General features: G+C 43.9%; 1 protein-coding gene across 1 annotated transcript in view; it reads left to right on the top strand.

Annotated features, from left to right (window-relative positions):
* Positions 1-20980, top strand: part of PIWIL4 (piwi like RNA-mediated gene silencing 4) — a 46099-nt gene extending 25119 nt beyond the window's left edge. Inside the window, exons 11-20 of the mRNA XM_013057288.2 lie at positions 2177-2288; positions 4750-4934; positions 7437-7509; positions 12115-12315; positions 13523-13626; positions 15985-16055; positions 17430-17583; positions 19148-19273; positions 19385-19532; positions 20443-20980. Of these exons, the coding sequence (XP_012912742.2) occupies positions 2177-2288; positions 4750-4934; positions 7437-7509; positions 12115-12315; positions 13523-13626; positions 15985-16055; positions 17430-17583; positions 19148-19273; positions 19385-19532; positions 20443-20559 (1291 nt within the window). The 3' untranslated portion in view covers positions 20560-20980. The remainder of the gene's footprint in view (positions 1-2176; positions 2289-4749; positions 4935-7436; positions 7510-12114; positions 12316-13522; positions 13627-15984; positions 16056-17429; positions 17584-19147; positions 19274-19384; positions 19533-20442) is intronic.
* Positions 20981-21200: the final 220 nt, after the last annotated feature.

The following is a 21200-nucleotide window of genomic DNA, read 5'->3' as shown; positions in this document are numbered from 1 at the left end:
TCATCGTTAGAAAGATTCTACTGTGCAATCTTTAAACTTAGGAATACCTTTGTGCCCTTTGGTTTAGCCGGTCTACCCTCACGCTGTATTCCTGTCCTCATTCTGACAGTTGGCTGTCACCTGGAATGCCAGTAACGAGCGGCTCCCGTTTCTCCCCTCTGACCTACGAAGACATTGCTGTCCAGGGCTGTAGCCTCATGACACAGCAGGGCATTTGGAACGTGGCTACTGCCACATCTTGAAATGATCACATTTTGAATTTATTGGGCTAAAGGACATACATTTTCAAAATAGTTTTACTTGGCAATTTTTACTGTTTTTAATGCGGCTATTAGAAAACTTAAAACTTACATATGTGGATGGCTTTATACTTCTGCTGGACAACATTGCAGCATGGTCTTTTATTCTTTAAAGATAAAAAATTTGGAGGATGGGACGCCTGGGTGGCTCAGTTGGTTAAGCAGCTGCCTTCGGCTCAGGTCATGATCCCAGCATCCTGGGATCGAGTCCCACATCGGGCTCCTTGCTCAGCAGGGAGCCTGCTTCTTCCTCTGCCTCTGCCTGCCATTCTGTCTGCCTGTGCTCACTCTCTTTCCCTCTCTCTCTCTGATAAAAAAAAAAAAAAAAAATTTTAAAAAAAAAAATTTGGAGGATGAACTTGGAAATTTCTGCAAACAGAAAAGAAATGCATGTGTGTGCACACTCAGTAAACATTTATTTCATGCATGAATGAATCATAATTGAATGGTGTATATTGTCTCTGATATTTTCAATTGCATATAATCATGTTCTTTTTAGGAAAATGGCAAAGTACTGTATATCGTGTTTTGTAATGTGCTTTTTCTTGAACATTTCTGTAGGGTAAATGTGCATTTCTGTTACGCTTGTACTCTCATAGTTTTCCCTTTTATGGCTATACTTCACATCATTTATCCCGGATATCCCTCAGACTTACATCTCCTGGAGATGCTTCTCTCCCCTTATTCTGGGCTGTGGATTACTCTCCCGGACGCCTCTTCTTGCCATCTTTCAGGAATCCCATCGGCTTCAGGAGCCAGTTTCTTGACTGGCAATTACTTCACCCATCTCATCTTGAGCAGATAGTATCTGAAGCCAAATAATTAATTCAAAGTATTCCATGTGACCAGACCAGACAGAGCATTACTAGATGGAAATAATGAGCTGTTGCAGAGAGCCTGTGTAAGGAGGTTTGAGCTCCCCTAAAGAGAGAGGGGAAGCTTTGAGAGGTAAAGCACGAGTCTCATCTGTCTTTCTCGTGAGGGCCTGGCTCCCCTTGTGCCGGCTGCCATGTCGAAGGCCTGGAGGCAAAGTCCGCATGCTTGCTCTCCTGAGGGAACTTAGCGCTTACTAGAGATGACCATGTATCATAATCCAAGGAGATCACCCATCAACTATGATTAGGGTTTACTAGATCTAATCTGAAAGTACCATACAAATATAAAGCCGTGATTACTGATGACACTAATACTCTCCTCACGGTCTTCCTCCTGCCGTCTATCCTGTGAACCTTCCAAAGCCCAAATGTGTATGTTCCCTTCCTCTATCATCTTTCATCCACTCCTAGGCCAGCCAGTTCAGATATTCACAGAAGACATCTCCACACGCAGAGGCTCCATAATGTCTCTTTATTAACATGTTTATTATCGGGAGAAATGGCTCATCTTTATTGAGCACATAGCATGTGCCAGGTTCTGTGGTAGTGGTTTCCACATCAGCTTGATCTTTAACATCAACCCTCGGAGGTTGCTAGGCTTATTATCCCTATATTTTACCAATAAGGAAACCGTAGGTTTAAAAAATTTGAGTCTTTTGCTTGCTTCGGCAGCACATATAATAAAAAATTTGAGTCTTACTCAAGGTCACATATTGTGAAATGTCAGCACTAGGAGTTAAACCAAGGTCTGTCTGGCTCACAGGCCCATTTTGCTGACCAGGGTGCCACACCAGAAACCTTCTTCATCTCTGCGTGTCCCAAATGGGTTTGGTTGTTCCCATCATTTGTTTGAGGGGGGGAAAATGGTGAGTAGAAATAGAAGTCTGGAATCTTAAAAAGATAAATTAGTCTTTGAACAATTCAGTAAGTTATATTTCTCTCTCTAATGATCAGAATTCTTTAGAAAATTATTAATGATTTAAAACTCAACTCTATCAACAGAAACAAGGATGCTCGTTTTGAGCTGGAGACCTGGGGGCTGCATTTTGGATGCCAGATGTCTCTGACTGGGCGGGTTTTGCCTTCAGAAAAATTATTAATGCAAGACCTTGTAGTAAGTACTATGATTCTATTTTCATTTAAAAGTATTTACTTGAATATGTGTGTGTGATCATATGCAGGGGTGACTAGTGGGCTTATAATAGTCATTTGGTTTCTCTATGTCCATATCCACATCCTCCCTTTGTCCTAAACCTTGAAGTCCCCTCTGTTTTCCTTTTCAATCTGAGTATACTTGCGAGTACTTATCAGCACCCACTGGACGTGATTTAGGTCAGTGTGGTTTGGTTTCTCATTTAAAGATGCATTAGAAAATGTGTATTTCAGGCTATGACAATTAAAATATGCCCACTTGTTATTAGGTGTTATAGTACTCTCGTATCTCTCTCTCTCTCTCTCTCTCTCTCTCTCTCACACACACACACACACACACACACACACTCACACTTACACTCACACACTCACTCCATAGTACCTGAGAAAATGTTTTAACTGGTGAGAGGTAATTCCAACAGGCTACGTTTTCTGATACTGGGGTTCTTTCTTTTCCTCCAAGTAAAATGCTGGTCAGTTGGCATCAACATGAAGGAATGTGCCCAGAGCCTGTCCCCAGCCACACAGCACTTAGAGGGGCTTTCTGAAACCTGAAGAGACACTTCTCTTTCAGGCTTCAGTTGAAGAAATGAACCTATTTTATGCAAAATGGTGCATTATTTTTCTACTTTTCCCATAGTTTTGCTCATTTTTAAAGCCAGTTACATATTTTTTTTTTAAGGCCCTCTTCTCATTTTTCTCAGGTGACATGTTTAAATGGATGTAACTGAGAAGCGGAAGTTTTGTGCTGGTGGCACGGGAATTTTTCAGCATTTCTTTTCTGTCATCTATCCAAGTTACCAAAACCCTCACTGGAGAAGCTGAGGGAAAACTACTTTTAAAAACAAGACAGAACCAAAATGTGTAAAGTACAAAAAGTAGGTCCCCATTAAGATTTTGGTCAGGAGTCAGTAAAGAGAAGGTCAGTTCCACATATGAAGCAGGTTATAAATATTTAATATGGTCTGTCTCATCTCTGTAAGCAAAATCATTTCTCAGAGCTTTTTTGTTGCGTTTCTTTAGTGTGGAAACTGGTTTTTCTTAAAAGGGGCACTAAAATGGGAGAAGGCGCCCCCTAGTTGGTGCTGTGGCTGTGGCTGGTGAGCGTTGACGGCGTCCTGGGCTGCTTGCTTTTCTGAACTTGCGTTTTAGGAACTTAGTAGATTAAAGATTCACAGGCCTCAGAGTGTTTTGGGCAGTTGTCCTGGGTCTTCTGCCAGCCCATAACAAGTAGGAGTGAGGTGAGAGGGCCCTGGCTCTCCTCATGCTGGTGGTAACAGAAAGAATGAACCGCGACTCCAGAGAGAACCGGCGATGGCAGGCTACTCTTGGCCTTCTTTTGCTAAGGTCACCTCCTGGAACTGAGTCCCTGCCTGGCCACCTAATGGCGGGGCATTATGAGGGTGCCTGTGGTTGGATTTCAGAGTTTGGTGGAAAGTACAGCCTTCCTGAATGCAGCCTCAGGAAGACCAGTCTAAATCTGTCACTGGTACCAACTGCCTCCATAATGTCTCTCAGCCATAGCTGGGGAGTCTGTGGAACAAGGGGATCGTAATACTTCCTTAGGCGCTCTCGTGCTGACGAGTGCCTGGGAACATGTTAACATGCAGATTCCGATTCAGCGGGTCTGGGATGGGCCCCAGGACTCAGCGTTTCTGACAAGCTCTCGGGAGATAGCCAGGCTGAATCACCAGGGACTCGATTACAGTGTCTCCTCTTCAACTCTAACAGTGCCTCTTCCCGGCCCACTGGACCAAGAACATTCCATTTCAGTTCCGGTCTGTGGATATCAGCAGAAGGCTGGTAACCCTTCTAAAATCTCCCCTTTTCAGTGCAGAGAACATAGTTTTCCTGGTCCCTTGGGGCAGGGACTATCCAAGAGTGAGAAAGGAGCTTGTGCCGTGGCCTCATCTTTGCTTCTAGACATAGCTACTCCTGGCGTGATGCATGTTCTTAACTGCTCCATAGCGTTTGTGAGCTGTAGTTGGACGCCCTGGAGTATGAGTAGTCAGCATTTTCCCCTTCAGATAGCTTTCTGCCTCAGGAGACCGAGTCAGACAGCCCACTGGCCTATGGCATTCATATTAAAGACCATCGATCTTAGAGCTGGAAGGGAACCTGGAGATCTTTGAACGGGACACCTTTCTTTGCACACAGCAGCAGTCTGAGGTAAAGCGACTTGCCCAACTGTCTGCAGCCAGGGACTGGCTGGCCTGCGGTGATGCTCAGATGCCTCCCCTTCCAGGAGGCCCATGTACTCTGTCCAGATGTGCAGTGCTTGGATCAGTGTTCTAAGTCTGTGAATAGCAAACTGTACTAAACAGGTCTTCTTATGATGAATGTGGACCATCTTTGCACGACTTTTGTTTAGCTGCTCTGTGAATAAATGCGCGCAACCCTTTCATGATCATTATTTTTCTCAGTGTCAGCCTGGGTCTGCTGCTGAGTGGTCCAAGGATATGCGAAATTGCAAGATTTTAAGTGCACAATCTTTGAATAAATGGCTGATTATATGCAGCAACAGAGATGAAAAAGTGACCGAGGATTTTCTGCACTGCTTGAGAAGAGTTGGAAGTTCCATGGGATTTAACGTGGACTACCCCAAAACGTTGAGAAAACAGGAACATTGTCCCAGCCGTTTTCATCTATTAATTTGGTTTAAAGATCAGAAAGGATGGCTGATGTAGCTACAAAAACTTTAGCTCAGTGAAGTTTCCTAATACCGAGAAAATAGTTTTCTTGTACTAACAAAAGAGTTATAAGTAGATTTTTTGTAGTGACTGAAGTTTTATACAGTTGAAACACATTTTATGTTGGTTTTTATACAGCTGCTTTCACAGTGCTTTAGGCAATGGTCTCCTTACCCCCAAGATCTTTTCAGTACTAGTTGGGCCATAAATCCTTAATAAATCCATTAACTTTTTTTTCCCCTTTTATTGTTTCATATCAGTTATTTATAAAACTTAGCAGGAAACAGGATATTGAAAGATATAAAAGTTGCATTTCCTGACTTATTTAATAGATTTTATGTTTTAAAATTTAACATAAGAAAGAGGGGCGCCTGGGTAGTATGGTTGGGTAAGCATCTGACTTTCGGCTCAGGTTCGTCATTTCAGGGTCATGAGATCGAGCCCTGCATCAGGCTCTGCACTGATACACCCTAAAAAATTTTAATGTAAAAATAGATCCGAAATAGGCTTTTCTGATTCTGTTACTTTAGCCCAAGATTATTTAGATAGTTCTCTGATAAAACCAAGGGCATTATTCTTTGAACATTTATTGAGTGTCTGCTGTATACTAGAGGCTGTGCCATTTGCTGGGGATGAGCATATGGCATATGCTCTCAGTTTAGTAAGGGATCCCTACATATCCAGTTACTCAGAATCGGATCTTGTTTGCTTTTAGGAAAGCAATCGAGTTGGTCATACCTCATTTTATTGAGCTTCGTATACGGTTCATAAGGAGGAACGCCTACTTCTTTTTACTGCTGCAATAGTGAAGGGCCAAATGTCCTAATTGGCAAGGTGGGAAGTTATTCGTTAAACAAGCGGTTACTAATTAATTGCATCAGCAGTGCAAGCATTGTTGAAAACCATTGATGGCCCCAAAGTCTCATTTTACACTGTAGTTAGAATGGTCCTCTTATCACATCGGTTAACAAATCGTCTGGTTTCAGTTTCACCTGCTCTAATTTCTCCTAACCTAGGAGATAAAAAAGCAGGAAAAGATGAATGAAAGAAGCCCCAGTCACAGACCCTGGGGTGACGGTGCAAGCTCTTTCTTATATGAATTCCATGCATAAGTCTGTGCCATGTTCTTTTCTTAGCCTGTTTTATTTGAAAGCCCTTTTTAAAATTTAATTTAATTTTATTTTTAAAAAGATTTTTAAAATTTATTTGACAGAGACACAGCGAGAGAGGAAACACAAGCAAGGGGAGTGGAGAGGGAGAAGCAGGCTTCCCACTGAGGAGTGAGCCGGATGCAGGGCTAGATCCCAGGAGCCTGGGATCATGACCTGAGCCAAAGACAGACGCTTAATGATTGAGCCACCCAGGGGCCCTGAAAGCCCATATTTTATTTCATTCTTTTATCTTTCCCATTTATGTTTTATTTTTATTTATTTATTTTGGGGTGGGGGAGAGAGAGAGAGAATCTTAAGTAGGGTCCTTGTCTAGCATGGAGACCAATGTAGGGCTCGATCTCACGACCCTGAGGTCATGACCTGAGCGGAAATCAAGAGCTGGGTGTTTAGATGACTGAGCCCCCCAGGGGCCCCTTGGTTGTTGGATTTATATGCCTAGTTCCTCCTATCTGAAACATTTGCCTGATGAGTGTAAAAGAATGGATAGTAGATGGAGGCTGAGACTGCGTGCGCAAGAGATTGATTTGGAAAAGTCAGGGACGTTTAGTTTTAACAGAGCTGCGGGCCATCCCTGGTGCTCAGTTAGAATCAGTGAGCAGGGAACCGGGGTCCTGCCACCTGCTGGGCAAGGCTGAAAAGGCCGCTGGGCATTAGGACCATCCAGCCTGTCCGCCTCTCAGAAGCTGATTTTACATAGACAATCTGTGAAGTCCTCTGTGTGGGAATTACTTCTACGGCGTCTGGCTCCTAACATAATGTGAGCACAGAACAGATACCTATTTGCTGACTGACGGGTACAGGCTAGATAGTCCAGGCTCCAAACGAGCTGTCACTGAGGAAAAAAATAATCTTTTAGTAGGAACCATTCAGATTAGCTGAATAGCCTGGTCTCACTCATCTGATGATTTTTGAGACTTTTAAGGTTCTTGTGGGGATTCAGTATTAAAGAAACCTTAATCCCAGGTTAACTCAAACCAGTTTCAGATGCTTAGTATTGAGACTCGTGCTTTCAAAACCTCACGTTCAACCTCATTTTGGACTATGGAATTTTTAACTGTAGGGCTATATACAGCTGAGAAATTCACAGTTTCCACCAGACTATTTTCTAAGCTAATAAAAAATGATTAATAAGTGTTTTGGTGTTGTCTTGTAGTGGGATTATAAAAATCTGTATTATTTTTAACTCTATATGATTATGTGTTACTAAAAAGGGAACTATATATCCTCAAAATTAATTTTTTTATGTAGCATCAAAGTACAAGAGAATCCAGCTGCATTCCTTAGTGCTCTACAGAGACACGTTGATCCTAATGTTCAGTTGGTAAGTATAGGATAGCTTTTGTTTTGATGTGTAATTTTTATTTTTGCTTTATATCTAATAGTCTTCTTTTCTTGGAAGAAGGAATGTGAGCACATTCTCCTATAATATGTTTGCAAATGGCTGTGCATGTCCCCAAGAACCCAAGAAAGTATTAATCTTAGAATTTTAATCAGCATTTAATTTCCTTTTCATATTTCTAATGTTAATTTTAATTTTAATTTTTAAAAAAGATTTTGTTTATTTGTTTGACAGGAAGAGACAGAGAGAGGGAACACAAGCAGGGGGAGTGAGAGAGGGAAAAGCAGGCTTCCCGGCAAGCAAGGAACCTGATGTGGGGCCTTTAGTTCCCAGGACCCTGGGATCATGACCTGAGCCGAAGGCAGACGCTCAATGACTTAGCCACCCAGGCACCTCTAATGTTAATTTTTAAATACTTGTTTGTACCTCTATCTTATCCTCTTGGATGCCTACATATTTATTTAAGATTTAAGATAAAGTGACTCCCATCGTATCCCATAAATGCTGGGGCCCCCAGTGTTTCAGTGGTTTCTTGGAGGGTTTAGGTTTTTCCGTGTCGCCTATGGCTGCTGCCGCTAGATTCTCGCCTCTTTCACGAGCGCCATTCCCCGTGCAGTGCGTCAACTCCCACAGCAGCCTCATTTCCCAGACCACTGCGCATGTGCACGGGTGAGTTGACTTGGCGGAGGGTTTGGGACAAAGGCATGACTAGAGCATACCCCAACACTGCAGACAAGTTAAAATTGGCATCCTTGTTCTGAAAAATCTCTCAGTCATCCCTATTTCTTGGAAATGCTTCCTCTTCTCCCAGGCCCCACCTCTCACTGCACCGCAGTGTCTTACCTGTTCAATGTATGTATCTAGGCTCCCAGCATCCCTCTCTGTATTTCCTGCAAAGCAACTTGGCCATGTCTGCTTCTCTTCTAATCAGACACAAAAAAGGCCCATAAGGATGATATATTGAACAAAAGGAATTCTAACCCTAAGAGCATTTCTCTTCGTTAAAAATAAAATAAAAACAGATCATAAGAATACTGCAAAGAACTGTCATATACCAGTCACCCAGATCCTCCAGTTGACATTTTATCATATTTTTTTTTATTGTTTCCTTCCTTCCTATATCTATCTGTCTGTCCTCTTTTTTCCTGAACCATTTGAGAGTAGGTTACAGATCTGATGCCCCATTGTCCTTGAGTACTTCAGTGCATGTTCTCTACAAACAGGGTCACTCTCCTACAGAACCATAGGACAACCATAAAAATCAGGAAACAGTAAGACCAGCTAATCCATAGACTCCCTTCCCATTTCTCCATCTGTCCTCAAAATATGTCCTCTCTAGTAAAAGGATCTGCTGCATTGCACTTGGTCATGCTGTCTCTTTAGACCCTCTTTCAATCTGAAATAGTTCCATAGTTTAAAAAAAATTTTTACATTTTTTATTAACGTATAATGTATCATTAGCCCCAGGGGTACAGGTCTGTGAATCGCCAGGTTTACACACTTCACAGCACTCACCACAGCACATACCCTCCCCAATGTCCATAACCCCACCACCTTCTCCCTACCCACCTCCCCCCAGCAACCCTCAGTTTGTTTTGTGAGATTAAGAGTCTCTTATGGTTTGTCTCCCTCCCGATCCCATCTTGTTTCATTTTTTCCTTCCCTACCCTCCAACCCCCCATGCTGCCTCTCAAATTCCTCATATCAGGGAGATCATATGATAATTGTCTTTCTCTGATTGACTTATTTCGCTCAGGATGATACCCTCTAGTTCCATCCATGTCATCGCAAATGGCAAGATTTCATTTCTTTTGATGGCTGCATAGCATTCCATCATATATATATATATATACCACATCTTCTTGATCCATTCATCTGTTGATGGACATCTAGGTTCTTTCCATAGTTTGGCTATTGTAGACGTTGCTGCTATAAACATTCGGGTGCACGTGCCCCTTCGGATCACTATGTTTGTATCTTTAGGGTAAATACCCAGTAGTGTGATTGCTGGGTCATTAGGGTAGCTCTCTTTTAATGAAATAGTTCCATAGTTTTGATGACCTTCCAACTTTGAAGAGTATAGATCAGTTACTTTATATAATGTCCCTCAATTTGGGTTTGTCTGATGTTTCCTTATAATTCAATTCAGGTTATGCACTTTCGGCAGGAGTATCAAGCAATGATCCTGTTTTCTTAATACGTCTTCCTGGGAGGTAACCCATTAATTAAGGTGCTATCTGCCAGGTTTCTCTGTTTACGTCTACAGTTTGCTTTGTAATTTTCAGGTGGTTTTGTTTTTGTTTTGTAGCAAGATACTTTGAGAGTATGTAAATATCCGGTTTGTCATCAAACTTTTACCTGCTAGTTTCAGAATCCATTGATAATTCTTAATCTGAACCCATTATCACTATGGTGTTTGCCAAATAGTGGCTTTCTAATTTGATACATTTAGTATGTAGCATTGTATTTCCTTCTACATTTAGTAGGTAGCATTATGTTACAATGAAGAGCTTTCTCTTCTCTCCATTTCTTTGTTCATTTGTTTAAATCCTTATGGATTCACAGTTTCCTATTTTATTACCAGCTTACAATCTATTACTACTGTTATCTATTTTGATGCTGAAATCGTTCCTGATTTGCTAGTGGAAGACCCATTCAGATTGGCTTCTGTGTCTTTTTGACATATCCCCATCTTTGGGGGGACATTTCCTTACTGTCTGGCACCATAAGGTATTCCAAATTAATCTTGAAATTCTGCTGCCCGCTGTGGAATTAGATATTTCTCCAGTGAGCTATGATGCTTTTTGGTAGAGAACAGTATTTAGAAATCAAAATCTGGCAACTGGGTGTGCTCATTTGTTACTGGGGTGTCACTGCTCCCCGTTTTTCTCAATGGGTCAAACTAGAAGTATGTGTAGCGTGGGTCTGCATTTATGTTCTCAGATGCAGTTGACCCTTGAACAGTGTGGGGATTAGGGGTACAGACCCCTGCACAGCCAAAAATCTCCATACGACTTGACTCCCACCAAATTTAATTCCTTAGCTGATTGTTGACTGGAAGCCTTATAACATAGTCGATTAACACGTATTTTGTATTTTATATATACCATATACTGTATTCTTACAGTAAAGTAAGCTAGAGAAAAGAAAACATTATTAAAATCGTAAGGAAGAGGAGCTACATTTATGGTACTGGACTATACTTATCCAAAAATCTGCATAGACACGGACTCAGACAGTTTAAACCCGTGTTGTTCAAGGGTCCACTGTAGATACATACACACATACATCTATGTGTGTCTATGTACGTGTTAAACACGTGTTCACACCTCCAGTTCCAACCCAGCAGCACAGGGAAGTGTCCCCCACATCTGTATTTGTCCCTCCCTTCTCTGGGGGGAAGCACGGCTCCTGCTGTTCACGTATCACCTGTGCCTCCATCCCCTGTAGACAACCAGTCTCACTTGTCTCCCACCTTCTTTCCGTCCCCATCCTTGCTGGACCACTGTCTTGTTCTGTCCCCTACCTTGCTTGGTCCCAAATTTATAGGATGGAAGGAAGGAAGACTCCTCTAAGAGGACTGTGCTGACAAATGTATTCCCCTATTTTATGTAATTAAATGTAAATAATTTTATCCCTTGACGTGATGATACTTTGAATAGATCTATAGGTGAAGAATCACTTTATTTATCCTCTGCTAATCATGACAGTGCCCATGTTTTTCTATAATATGGCAGTTTTGAAAGTAAGGAGTACAAGAGGGAAAGGAGATGCAGGTAGGTCAGGAGAGGCCCTTTGGAGAGAAGCACCTGATCAGAAATCGGGCCGATGACAGAGGTGGCAGAATTTAAAAATACCTGGCGACCTGAAGCTTCTTTCACCTTATTTTCCCTCCTCCTATATCCCCACTCTCAGGTCACAGTAAACAATAGAAACAACAAAATATTGTTTGTTTCTTTTATTTTGGTTGTCTAGTACCTAGTGGGGGAAAATCCTACTGTGCAAGCTAATCCTCCGCCTGGCCTATGTGTGGGTGAGGCTGGGGGAGTAGAGGGAGGGGGTGAGAGCTGGAGAACCACAGGAAGGGCTGACAAGGGGCGGGGAGGAAGCTGGGGAAGGAGCTAGGTTAGGAGGGAATTTGGGGAGCCTAACAGAATCAAATCTGAAGAGATGTGAGGCAGTGAAAGCCAAGAGGAATGGGTAGCTTTGGAGTGGGACTGTGGAGCAGGTGGCTGATGAAAGCACATTTGAAGCAGCGTTGACCTGTTGTCAGTGGTTAAGGGCCATTTGAGACCACTTTAGATATGTTAGTGTTTGCTTTTTCAGAACTTAAGGGCAAGATAATTGGAGAATCCCCCTTCTCATTTCTTGTTTGTTTGTTTGTTTATTAGAGCACACATGCTCGAGGTGTGGGGGAGCCTGATGTGGGGCTCAATCTCATGACCCTGAGATCATGACCTGAACCAAAATCAAGAGTCAGACACTTAACCGACTGAGCTACCCTGCCACCCCTCAGTTTTTGTAAAGCTACTTCTAAACATAAGTAAGGTGACTTTTCCTTCCTTTTTTTTTTTTTTTGTCTTTTAGGTAATGTGCATCCTGCCTTCTTATCAGAAGAGCTACTATGATTCCATTAAAAAATACCTGAGCTCCGTCTGCCCGGTGCCAAGCCAGTGCGCCCTCACACGGACCTTGAACAGACAGGGAATGGCGATGAGCATTGCCACCAGGATCGCGATGCAAATGGCCTGCAAACTGGGAGGCGAGCTGTGGGCTGTGGAGATCCCTGTGAGCAGTCTGTCACTCTTCTCCTCTTAGCAATCCCTCAATGCTTTCCTTAATTAATTAATTAATTAATTTTTTTTTTTAAGATTTTATTTATTTATTTGACAGAGAGAGATCACAAGTAGGCAGAGAGGCAGGCAGAGAGAGAGAGAGAGAGAGAGAGGAGGAAGCAGGCTCCCTGCTGAGCAGAGAGTCCGATGTGGGGCTCGATCCCAGGACCCTGAGATCATGACCTGAGCCGAAGGCAGTGGCTTAACCCACTGAGCCACCCAGGCACCCTGCTTTCCTTAATTTAACAATGACATCAAGTGGGAGCTATTTTCCCATGATCCCAGAAGTGTTTGTTGTGGTTGTTGGGTCTGTCGTCTGTCTGTGGGCGCTGGGCTCCGGCATGACTCAGGACCCCATCCAGAAGGTGAGGTGTGGTTCCTGTTGCCCGGGAGTTTCGGGTGAGCTGTTGGCAGCACGTCTCATGACTGAGAATCTGGGCTGGCAGAGACTTGGAGGGTCTCAATCTTGAGCCGCCCTGCTGCTGCTACAGGAAATCTGTTGCTCCAAGGTCTCTGCATTTATCAGCTTTCAGCAGCTGCTGGCCATGAGAGGAGCTCCACACCCTGGAGGAGACTCCCCCGGGACTCAGGCAGACCTCTGATCTTGGACTGTGGCGGGAACTGAGAAAGTCCTCTTCTCTTTCCCTAACTGTTGGCCACTGTGGAAGGAGGGGAGGGGATGAGAAATGAAGGAATGTTGTCCATTGCCTTCCATTTCTATAAGCAGGATGTATGTGGGGAGCCCCAGCTGCTTCCTGGGGGCTGCAGAGCCAAGGAGCGAGGTGGGGGCGGTCCTCCAGACATCTGAAGAATGGGAAATGCACTTCTTGAGATCCCTGCAGCCCAGAGGCCCGGATAAATGACGGACCACTCACCTTGAGCCTCTTGGGTCACCACGGGCACTTGTCCCTCTCCCAAAGGATGGTAGCCACTACAGTGAGACTCTGAAGCAAAGTGTGTACCACAGCCATCCCTCCATCTTTAAGTCTCTTTGGTTTCTGTTTTAATAGGCTGCTTCCTCTGGCCCTTGGTTTCGCTGTCATGTAGCTTCACTTAAATAATTTAATAACTAAGGACAGTTTAAAAAAAAAACTTATTAAATCGTCATTTGGGAAAATAATGTCCCATTCCATTAAACCATGAAAAATTTACTTTTACAGTTAAAGTCCCTGATGGTGGTCGGTATTGATGTCCGCAAAGATGAGTTCAACAAGGGAATGGTGGTGGTTGGATTTGTGGCCAGTACTAACCCCGGAATCACCAGGTGCTTTTACAATTACCCCAGCATATTCTCTAATTATTGTTTGTGGTTTAGCTAGAAACCATAGAGCAGGAGACAGTTTGTGTTCTTCACTCATTTTATTTAATTAATTAATTAATTTTTAAAGGTTTTGCTTATTTATTTGACTGAGAGAGAGGGATCACAAGTAGGCAGAGAGGCAGGCAGAGAGGGAGGGGGAAGCAGGCTCCCCACCAGGCAGAGAGCCCGATGCAGGGCTCGATCCCAGGACTCTGGCATCATGACCCGAGCTGAAGGTAGAGGCTTAACCCACTGAGCCACCCAGGTGCCTCTTCACTCATTTTAAAAAATATGAACACTTTAGTCATAAATTATACTTACAGATAAAAATGTGTTTGATAATATTAATAGGTAGCCTTATGAAAAAACTGTATTTATGCAAACATCAGGACAAGCTGCCACTCATATACCTATCATATTCCCAAAGTGATGGATGATGGAAATTCTTACGTATCTGTACATCTGCCCTGTTTCAGGTCCTATACTAGAAATCTTACGTACATTATGTCAGGCAGCTAAGTTCTGGCTTCACGTTGTTTGGATTTGTATCCTGATCTGCCATGTACTTATTCTGTGTTTGACGTCTGGCTATTTAAGCTTGCTGCACCTCACTTGTAGTCACCTGCAAAGTGGGGATGTTGGCAATGCCTGTTTCATAGGGCGTGTGTGGAAATACCACGAAATAAAATGCTTAAACCACAGGCTCAGTACACGCAGTACGTGCTTCTTGTTACTGACACTTGCAGACGGTTGGTGTAGTTGTTCGTGCAGCTGTTGGAAACAGAAACAGGTTCTGCGGTAACGCATTAAATATAGAGTCATGGTACTTAAGTAACTGTAGTTCTTAGAATCGTTTTACTATTTGCAACGAAACGGAGTGTTTTGAGGCTGTAGGAACCGTGACATATTTTATTCCCGGATGTAAGCTATTTGGTTTACTCCATTAAATTTGTGGTCAGGTATATACTTATGATGGCGAGAAACAGGAAGAGTAGCGGTGGGAAGCCAAATTCCTTCCAGCTTGTATGAGATCCTGCTTGTCACTTCGTTAATGAAGCAGATAAAGGATTTCCCGTTTGTTAACCTCGTTCCTCATTGTGTCATTGTCGGTTATATAATAATAATGTCATTGCATACTTACCACTAAGCCATGACTTCATTTTTCAAGTGCTTTTATTTAATTAATAACTTTAGCAAGAGAACTTCTGAAATTTAAATAAGTTAATCATGTTCAGATTTCAAGTCCAAAAGGCTCATTGATAGGAGTTGACGTTTATGCCTGAGAAATCTTTTAGTATTTTGAAAGTAGATCTGCTAAACTAATAAATTCCTTTGAAACAATAATGTAGTGGTTTATATATATTATTGCTTATTTTGTGCCCAGTACCGCGCTAAGTCCTTTATATAGATTATCTAAGTTAATTTTTACAACCTTATGAGCTAGTAACTACCTTACCGCCTTGTTTGTTTCCTTAGTACCTACGAGGAGACTGAGGCTTAGGTTCACATGGCTGGTGAGTGTGCCAGCCAGGATTTGAACCCAACTGTATCTGATGCCAGTACCATGCTTCAGTTTCTCTTACCAACAAATTTCTTTTGGGGAAGGGGGGGGGTTCTTAATTTAATTGTACTCATGTAGCATATACAAAATCATGAGCATTAAGTTTTACTCACAATGTCTGTTTCTTTTTATTTCGATTGAGGCCTAATGACATACATCACATCAGTTTCAGTATTCAGCATGATGATTCGGTATTTGTACATATTGCAAAACGATCACCACAGTGAGTCTGGTTAATATCACCACATAGTCATCACATTCATTTTTCTTGTGATGAGGACTTTCAAGATCTACTCTTTTAGCAACTTTTATTACCAAGCTGTTTATTACATCCCCAGGACTTCCTTATTTTGTATCAGGAAGTTTGTATCCTATGATCTCCTTCACCCAGTGCCCCCACTTTCACCCCCTGCCTCTGGCAACCACCAGTCTCCTCCTGTACCTAGAAGCTTTTGTTTTTTTTCTTAATTTCACGTATAAGTGAGAACGTACAGTACTTGTCTTTCTTTGCCTGACATATTTCACTTAGTGTAATGTCCTCAGGATCTATCCATGTTGTCACAGATGGCAAGACTTTATTCTTTGCTGTGTCTAAATAGAATTCTGGGTGTGTGTGTGCGTGCGGGCTCACACACACATCTTCATCCATTCTCCCACCGACAGACACTTTGCTTCTTTTCCTTTTCTTCACTTAATCCTAATGCAAGTCTAGGGTAGACATTTTGAATCTGAAGTTTACTTTTGTGTTCTTCTCACTTTAGGTGGTTCTCTCGCTGTATCCTCCAGAGAGCGACGACAGATGTTGCAGATTGCTTGAAAGTTTTCATGACTGGTACTCAAAGTATCGTGGTGTGGGTGGGCTCCGAGCAGAGCACTATTCTTTCTGGCCCAGAGTCCGTGTGCCCGTAGCAGACCAGACCGGGGCAGCAGATGCCCTAAGCCTGTCCGAGTAGACCGTCACCTGGTTAGAGATTTCCAATGCTATGTCCTGACTCATGCTCACAGATGTTGGAGAAGCTACACGTGTCCTGTGTGTGTGATAAACAGAAAGCCAAGAAGAAGGGCAGTTTTTAGCTGCTGGTGGCTCTGGCAAGCAGGGAAAATACCAAAGGAACCTACCCCAGAGAAACAAGGATTGTGACAGAGTGATGTGAGGTCTAGAAACAGGAAGGAAGCCTGTGGGGCGGGGGTAGAATAGGATGCTGGCAGATGAAGGGCGGCCTAGCAGGAGAAGGTGGGGAAGAAGGCAGGCAGGGAAGGGTGCCTTCTATGTAGTGGGATGTGATGGGAACAGTGTCTGGTGCTCCCGTCTCCTCTCCAGCCCTGGTCGGTGCCTGGCCTTGGCACTACCTCGCAGTGTGGCTTGTACAATTCACTTCCTCTCCTGATGTGCTTTTCCCATCTGTAAACTCTTGGCGAAGAGGGACGTTGTAAATGTTTCTTAAAAAAAGTGAATTTGGTGATATGTGTTGGTTATGACCTTACCTATATGATCATCATCTGTTGAACTAAAATTTCCTGGAAAATAAATTCTTCTGAAGCAATTGCTCAATGTCTACATGAAAATAAGTATTATGTTACTTTGCCCTCACATCAAAACTTGGGTTTTTTTAGTAGTTATGAAAAGTTTCTGTTGATAGGAATTACTGTCTGGTCTCTGCTCTTGGGGCAGTTTCTAGTTGGAGTGGGTGGAGATGTTCTCAGAGTTCACATTGTCAGTGCAACTTAGAATCAAATTGGGTGAGTACACGGTAAGAGATGCTCTCAGAGGAGCAGCCACATCCTTTCCTTATTTCTTCATATTTAGGCTCATTGGGGAAGGAAATGACATGGAGTTATCCAGCCTGTAGCTATCGATAGCATTTAAAGACTCGAAGAAGCCAAATTAGTATTCATCTGGTTTTGGGAATTTGTTTATTGCATGACTTCGTTGATTGCTTGAATATTAAAATGTCACAAAAGAGGCATGCTAAGTTCAAGAATACATTATGCCATAGAAACCATTATGAGTCCTCCAAGAGCAGAGATGCCGAATGTCCCCCTAAAGTTACCCGCTTTTATATTATTTATATTATTGCAGATACAACTCAGGTCTAGGCATTACCCTCTTTTACAGTGGTCTCTAAAACCCTGAGCTCTAGGGGGATGTTACCCTTTGGTGGCGCTGGACGAGCCATTCTCTTCTCACCAACTACTCCTTCCGCAGGAGCACTCAACAGATGGCACAGGCACAACCGTGGCCTGCCTGCGCGGGTGGTCGTGTACCGGAACGGGGTGGGGGACGGCCATCTGCAGACCCTGCTTGAATACGAGGTTCCGCAGCTGCTGAGCAGTGTGACAGAGGCAAGTTCCAATACCAGGTAGGCAACCGCTGTGCGTTCCCCACTCTGGCGGTGACAGCACATTAGAAGTGTTAAAATTCATGGACGCCAGCGTCTTCTTTTTTCACGCAGTGAGGGATGGCTCTGTGCCTGCGTCATGTGGGTATAGCCGATGGTTCGCTCTCCTGCAGCTTGCAGCATCGTTGGGACGCTCTTCCGTGAAGTGGCGGGTCGGGGCACCTGGAGGAAAGCAGGTGTCCTTCAGCATGGCTGACACGGAGATTCAGCCGGGTGGGGGGAAGACGCTTCACACATATTGATAAGCCAGGGGACTAAACATGCTGTGGTTTGAAATTCAAGGCCCAAATCAGCCAGGGCTCAGGCCCTTTTAAGTGCAGGCCCTGGTACATGGCCAAGGTGGGTGGGAGGTGTGGACAGCAGTGGAAGGCAAAGCCAGCTGGGCTGCCTCGCCCCGTCACCAGCCTTCTGGATTCAGGGGTGTGGTAGTGAGTATGTCAAGTGGCAGGTGCAGGGAAAACACTGGAACTGACAAACAGGGGAGGATGATAATCTCAAATTGGCTTCTTAAAAATATTTGGGGAGCACCTTTCTCCAAGCAGACCCCTGCGTTCATCTGTCCGGGACACCATCAACACCAAAGGTGCAGGCGTGAGCCCTGGAGGAGCTGAGACCCGGCTGCATGAGGACGAGGACGGGGCAGCCAGGGGGGAGGGTGTAATGTCTTGGGGCAAGGGCAGTATCACCTGCTGTTGCGACCAGACCCTCACGGCCCAGGTCCCTCCCCACTGACCTCAGGGGATTGTGTCTGCTCCCAACCACAAGCATGCGGTTGAGGGCCAGTGGGAGTACATTCAGCAGCCGGCTGTGCTAAGGGATTCTCTTTCAGTATGACGTCAACTCTGATAAGTTTCCATATTAGAAACAATACATTTTTCAAATAAAATGATTAAAGTGAAATTTCCCCATAATTTTTGCATCCCAGTGGGTCCTTTGGGAATGATGGCCAGTATTTGGATATGGCCTTGGATTTACTGAATCCGGACTTTAATTCCTGGTCTTTCAACATCTGGCCCAAATGTACATTCGGTTGGTCCATCCACTATCCTCCCCAGGTGTGTGTCTTGCGGGATTCAGGAACGATGATTTGAGGAATAAGAGGAACCTGTGGGTCTCTTTGCTGTTCAGGAATTGAGAGGAAGGGTGAAGGGGAAATAAGGGGGTTATTGCTAATGGAAAAAGGAAATCTTGTCTCCATGGAAAATTCTGGAAAGTCTTTCTTTAGAGGTACTAGCTGAAGCTCATTGTCTTACTAAACATTCTCCCCTGTCCCCTTCCAGGCATAGAAACCAGCAGAGTGACTGGACATAGCACACTCTTGCCACAAGGAAGAACAGCCTTTAATTTTGAAAACTGTGTATCTTGGGGGAAGTTGATGTGGGGGATAATTTTTACTTTCTTCATTTGACTGTGTTTTTCTAATGAATGGATGAATTTATTTAGAAATTACCAAAAAAGATGACTAGAAAGCTGCAGGATTGGTTTTGGCTCTCTGCATCTCCCTTTCTGCCTTTCTGGTTCCAAGTGCCAAGCTGTCGGTGATCGTGGTCAGGAAGAAGTGCGCACCCCGATTCTTCACTGAAGGGAACCGGTCGGTGCAGAACCCGCCGCTCGGCACCGTGGTGGACTCCGAGGCCACACGTCCTCAATGGCAAGTGCTGTTCGAAAGCCAGTTTTCTGCGAAGTGTTTGCTGCCTGTTCTTCACGTTGGGCTTCCTCAGTTGGCATTTTTTTCTCACACTCGTGCCCGTTTTCCGCTCAGGTACGACTTCTACCTGATCAGTCAGGCAGCTGGCCAGGGAACAGTTACCCCCACCCACTATAACGTCATCTATGACGACAACAGCTTGAAGCCGGACCACATGCAGAGACTCACCTTCAAACTGTGCCACCTCTACTACAACTGGCCGGTGAGTGACTCTGTGCGACACTGACATGTGGTGTTCCCGCCCAGGGTCGTCACCCAGCTCACCCAGCACAACGCCAGACTTCCCGAAGGAGGAAGGAATGAATGCATGCATGCGTGAATGAATGAATGAGTCCTGAGTCCACAGTAGGAGAAATCCAGTCTGTCATAGAAACGAAGCAGCATTAACTGTTAACGTTACTATTATTACTTCTAGCCCTAGTATTTATCATTCCCGGAGGACCTTATTCTGTGCAGTGTCTTAAGCACACTAGGGAGGAAATCAGGGTGTTATTTCCAAGTTGCAGTTGAGGAAATTGAAGTCAACTCAGACACTGTGTGGTGGGGACGTAAGGATGCATCTGTTCTGTGTTTCCGTGCATGAAGCAGAGGGCCCTGTCAAAGTCCAAGGCCAAGGTTTGCTCTGAGCCCTTTGGAGCCTCAAGTCATGGGAAACTTAGATGAGTGCTAAGTGTGATGGCTCCCAGCTCCCAGCTCTGTGGAGCCAGACGGGCCCCCAACCCCATCTCGCTTGGTGAGTCTGTGCTCCCTGTGATGCGGTTGCCCTTTGTTGGTTGAGTTTAGGTGGTTTACTTGCGATTGCATTCTGCTGTGTATGGAATTAGCAGAGGATAAAACTCAGGAACACAGATTACTCTAAAGAACAGGCAAACCGGGGGTCCTGGGTGGCTCAGTGGGTTAAGCCTCTGCCTTTGGCTCAGGTCATGATCTCAGAGTCCTGGGATCGAGCCCGGATCAGGCTCCCTGCTTAGTGGGGGGTCCACTTCTCCCTCTCTCTCTGCCTGCCTCTCTGCCTACTTGTGATCTCTGTCAAATAAATAAACAAAATCTTAAAAAAAAAAAAACAACAACAGGCAAACCTCGTAATTGCTGTCAATATGTTTTCTCCTTAGGGCTTAATCAGCATCCCAGCCCCCTGTCAGTATGCACACAAGCTGACCTTTCTGGTAGCACAGAGCATTCACAAAGAACCAAGTCTGGAATTAGCGAACTCTCTTTTCTACCTGTGATGACGGGAACTACGGGCGTCCCGAGAGGAGCCATCTGAGGAGTGGGTGGATTTTGTACAGACCTGCCACAGTTGTGAGGCTGTGACTGGGGAAAGGAGATTGAGCTTAGTTTCAACTTTTGGGAAAACACCTGACACAGCTTAATTGGAGGTGGTTCAAAAGAAATGTGTAGTGTTTTATTTTGAAGAGTTTTATGCTCTTGGTAAATCCCCATGCTGGTAAATGGAATTAAAATATGCCATCGTCTAAGTAATTCCACAAACTGAATATCCTCTAAGAAAATAAGTGTTTGGAAGGTGTTTTTGATGGTAGGGAAATGGGGTCTAATTCCCACCTTAAATTTTGCCCATGTTTTGTTAAATAATATTGTAGAACATTTTGTAGAGTGGTTCAAATAGTTATTAGAAAATAAAATTCAGAGCATTGCATATGTGTTTACTGTTGTTTGAATTTCAGTTGAAGTTACATGCAGACCCCATAATTGGTTTTCAACACAGACTCACCCACTAACCACACCACCACCCTCGGAGTGATGTTTGGGAACCGGAGCACACCTCCTGCTCTCCACAAGGTGCTTGATCGCACTTAGAAGCAGGTGCTCTCATTGATGACCTTGCCTCCCACCGCACTGAGAAAATGGA

Source organism: Mustela putorius, unplaced genomic scaffold, assembly GCF_011764305.1.
Source record: "Mustela putorius furo isolate JIRA1106 unplaced genomic scaffold, ASM1176430v1.1 tig00001069_pilon_pilon_pilon, whole genome shotgun sequence".
Taxonomy (NCBI): Eukaryota; Metazoa; Chordata; class Mammalia; order Carnivora; family Mustelidae; genus Mustela; species Mustela putorius.
This window is presented reverse-complemented; position numbering and strand designations above follow the sequence as displayed.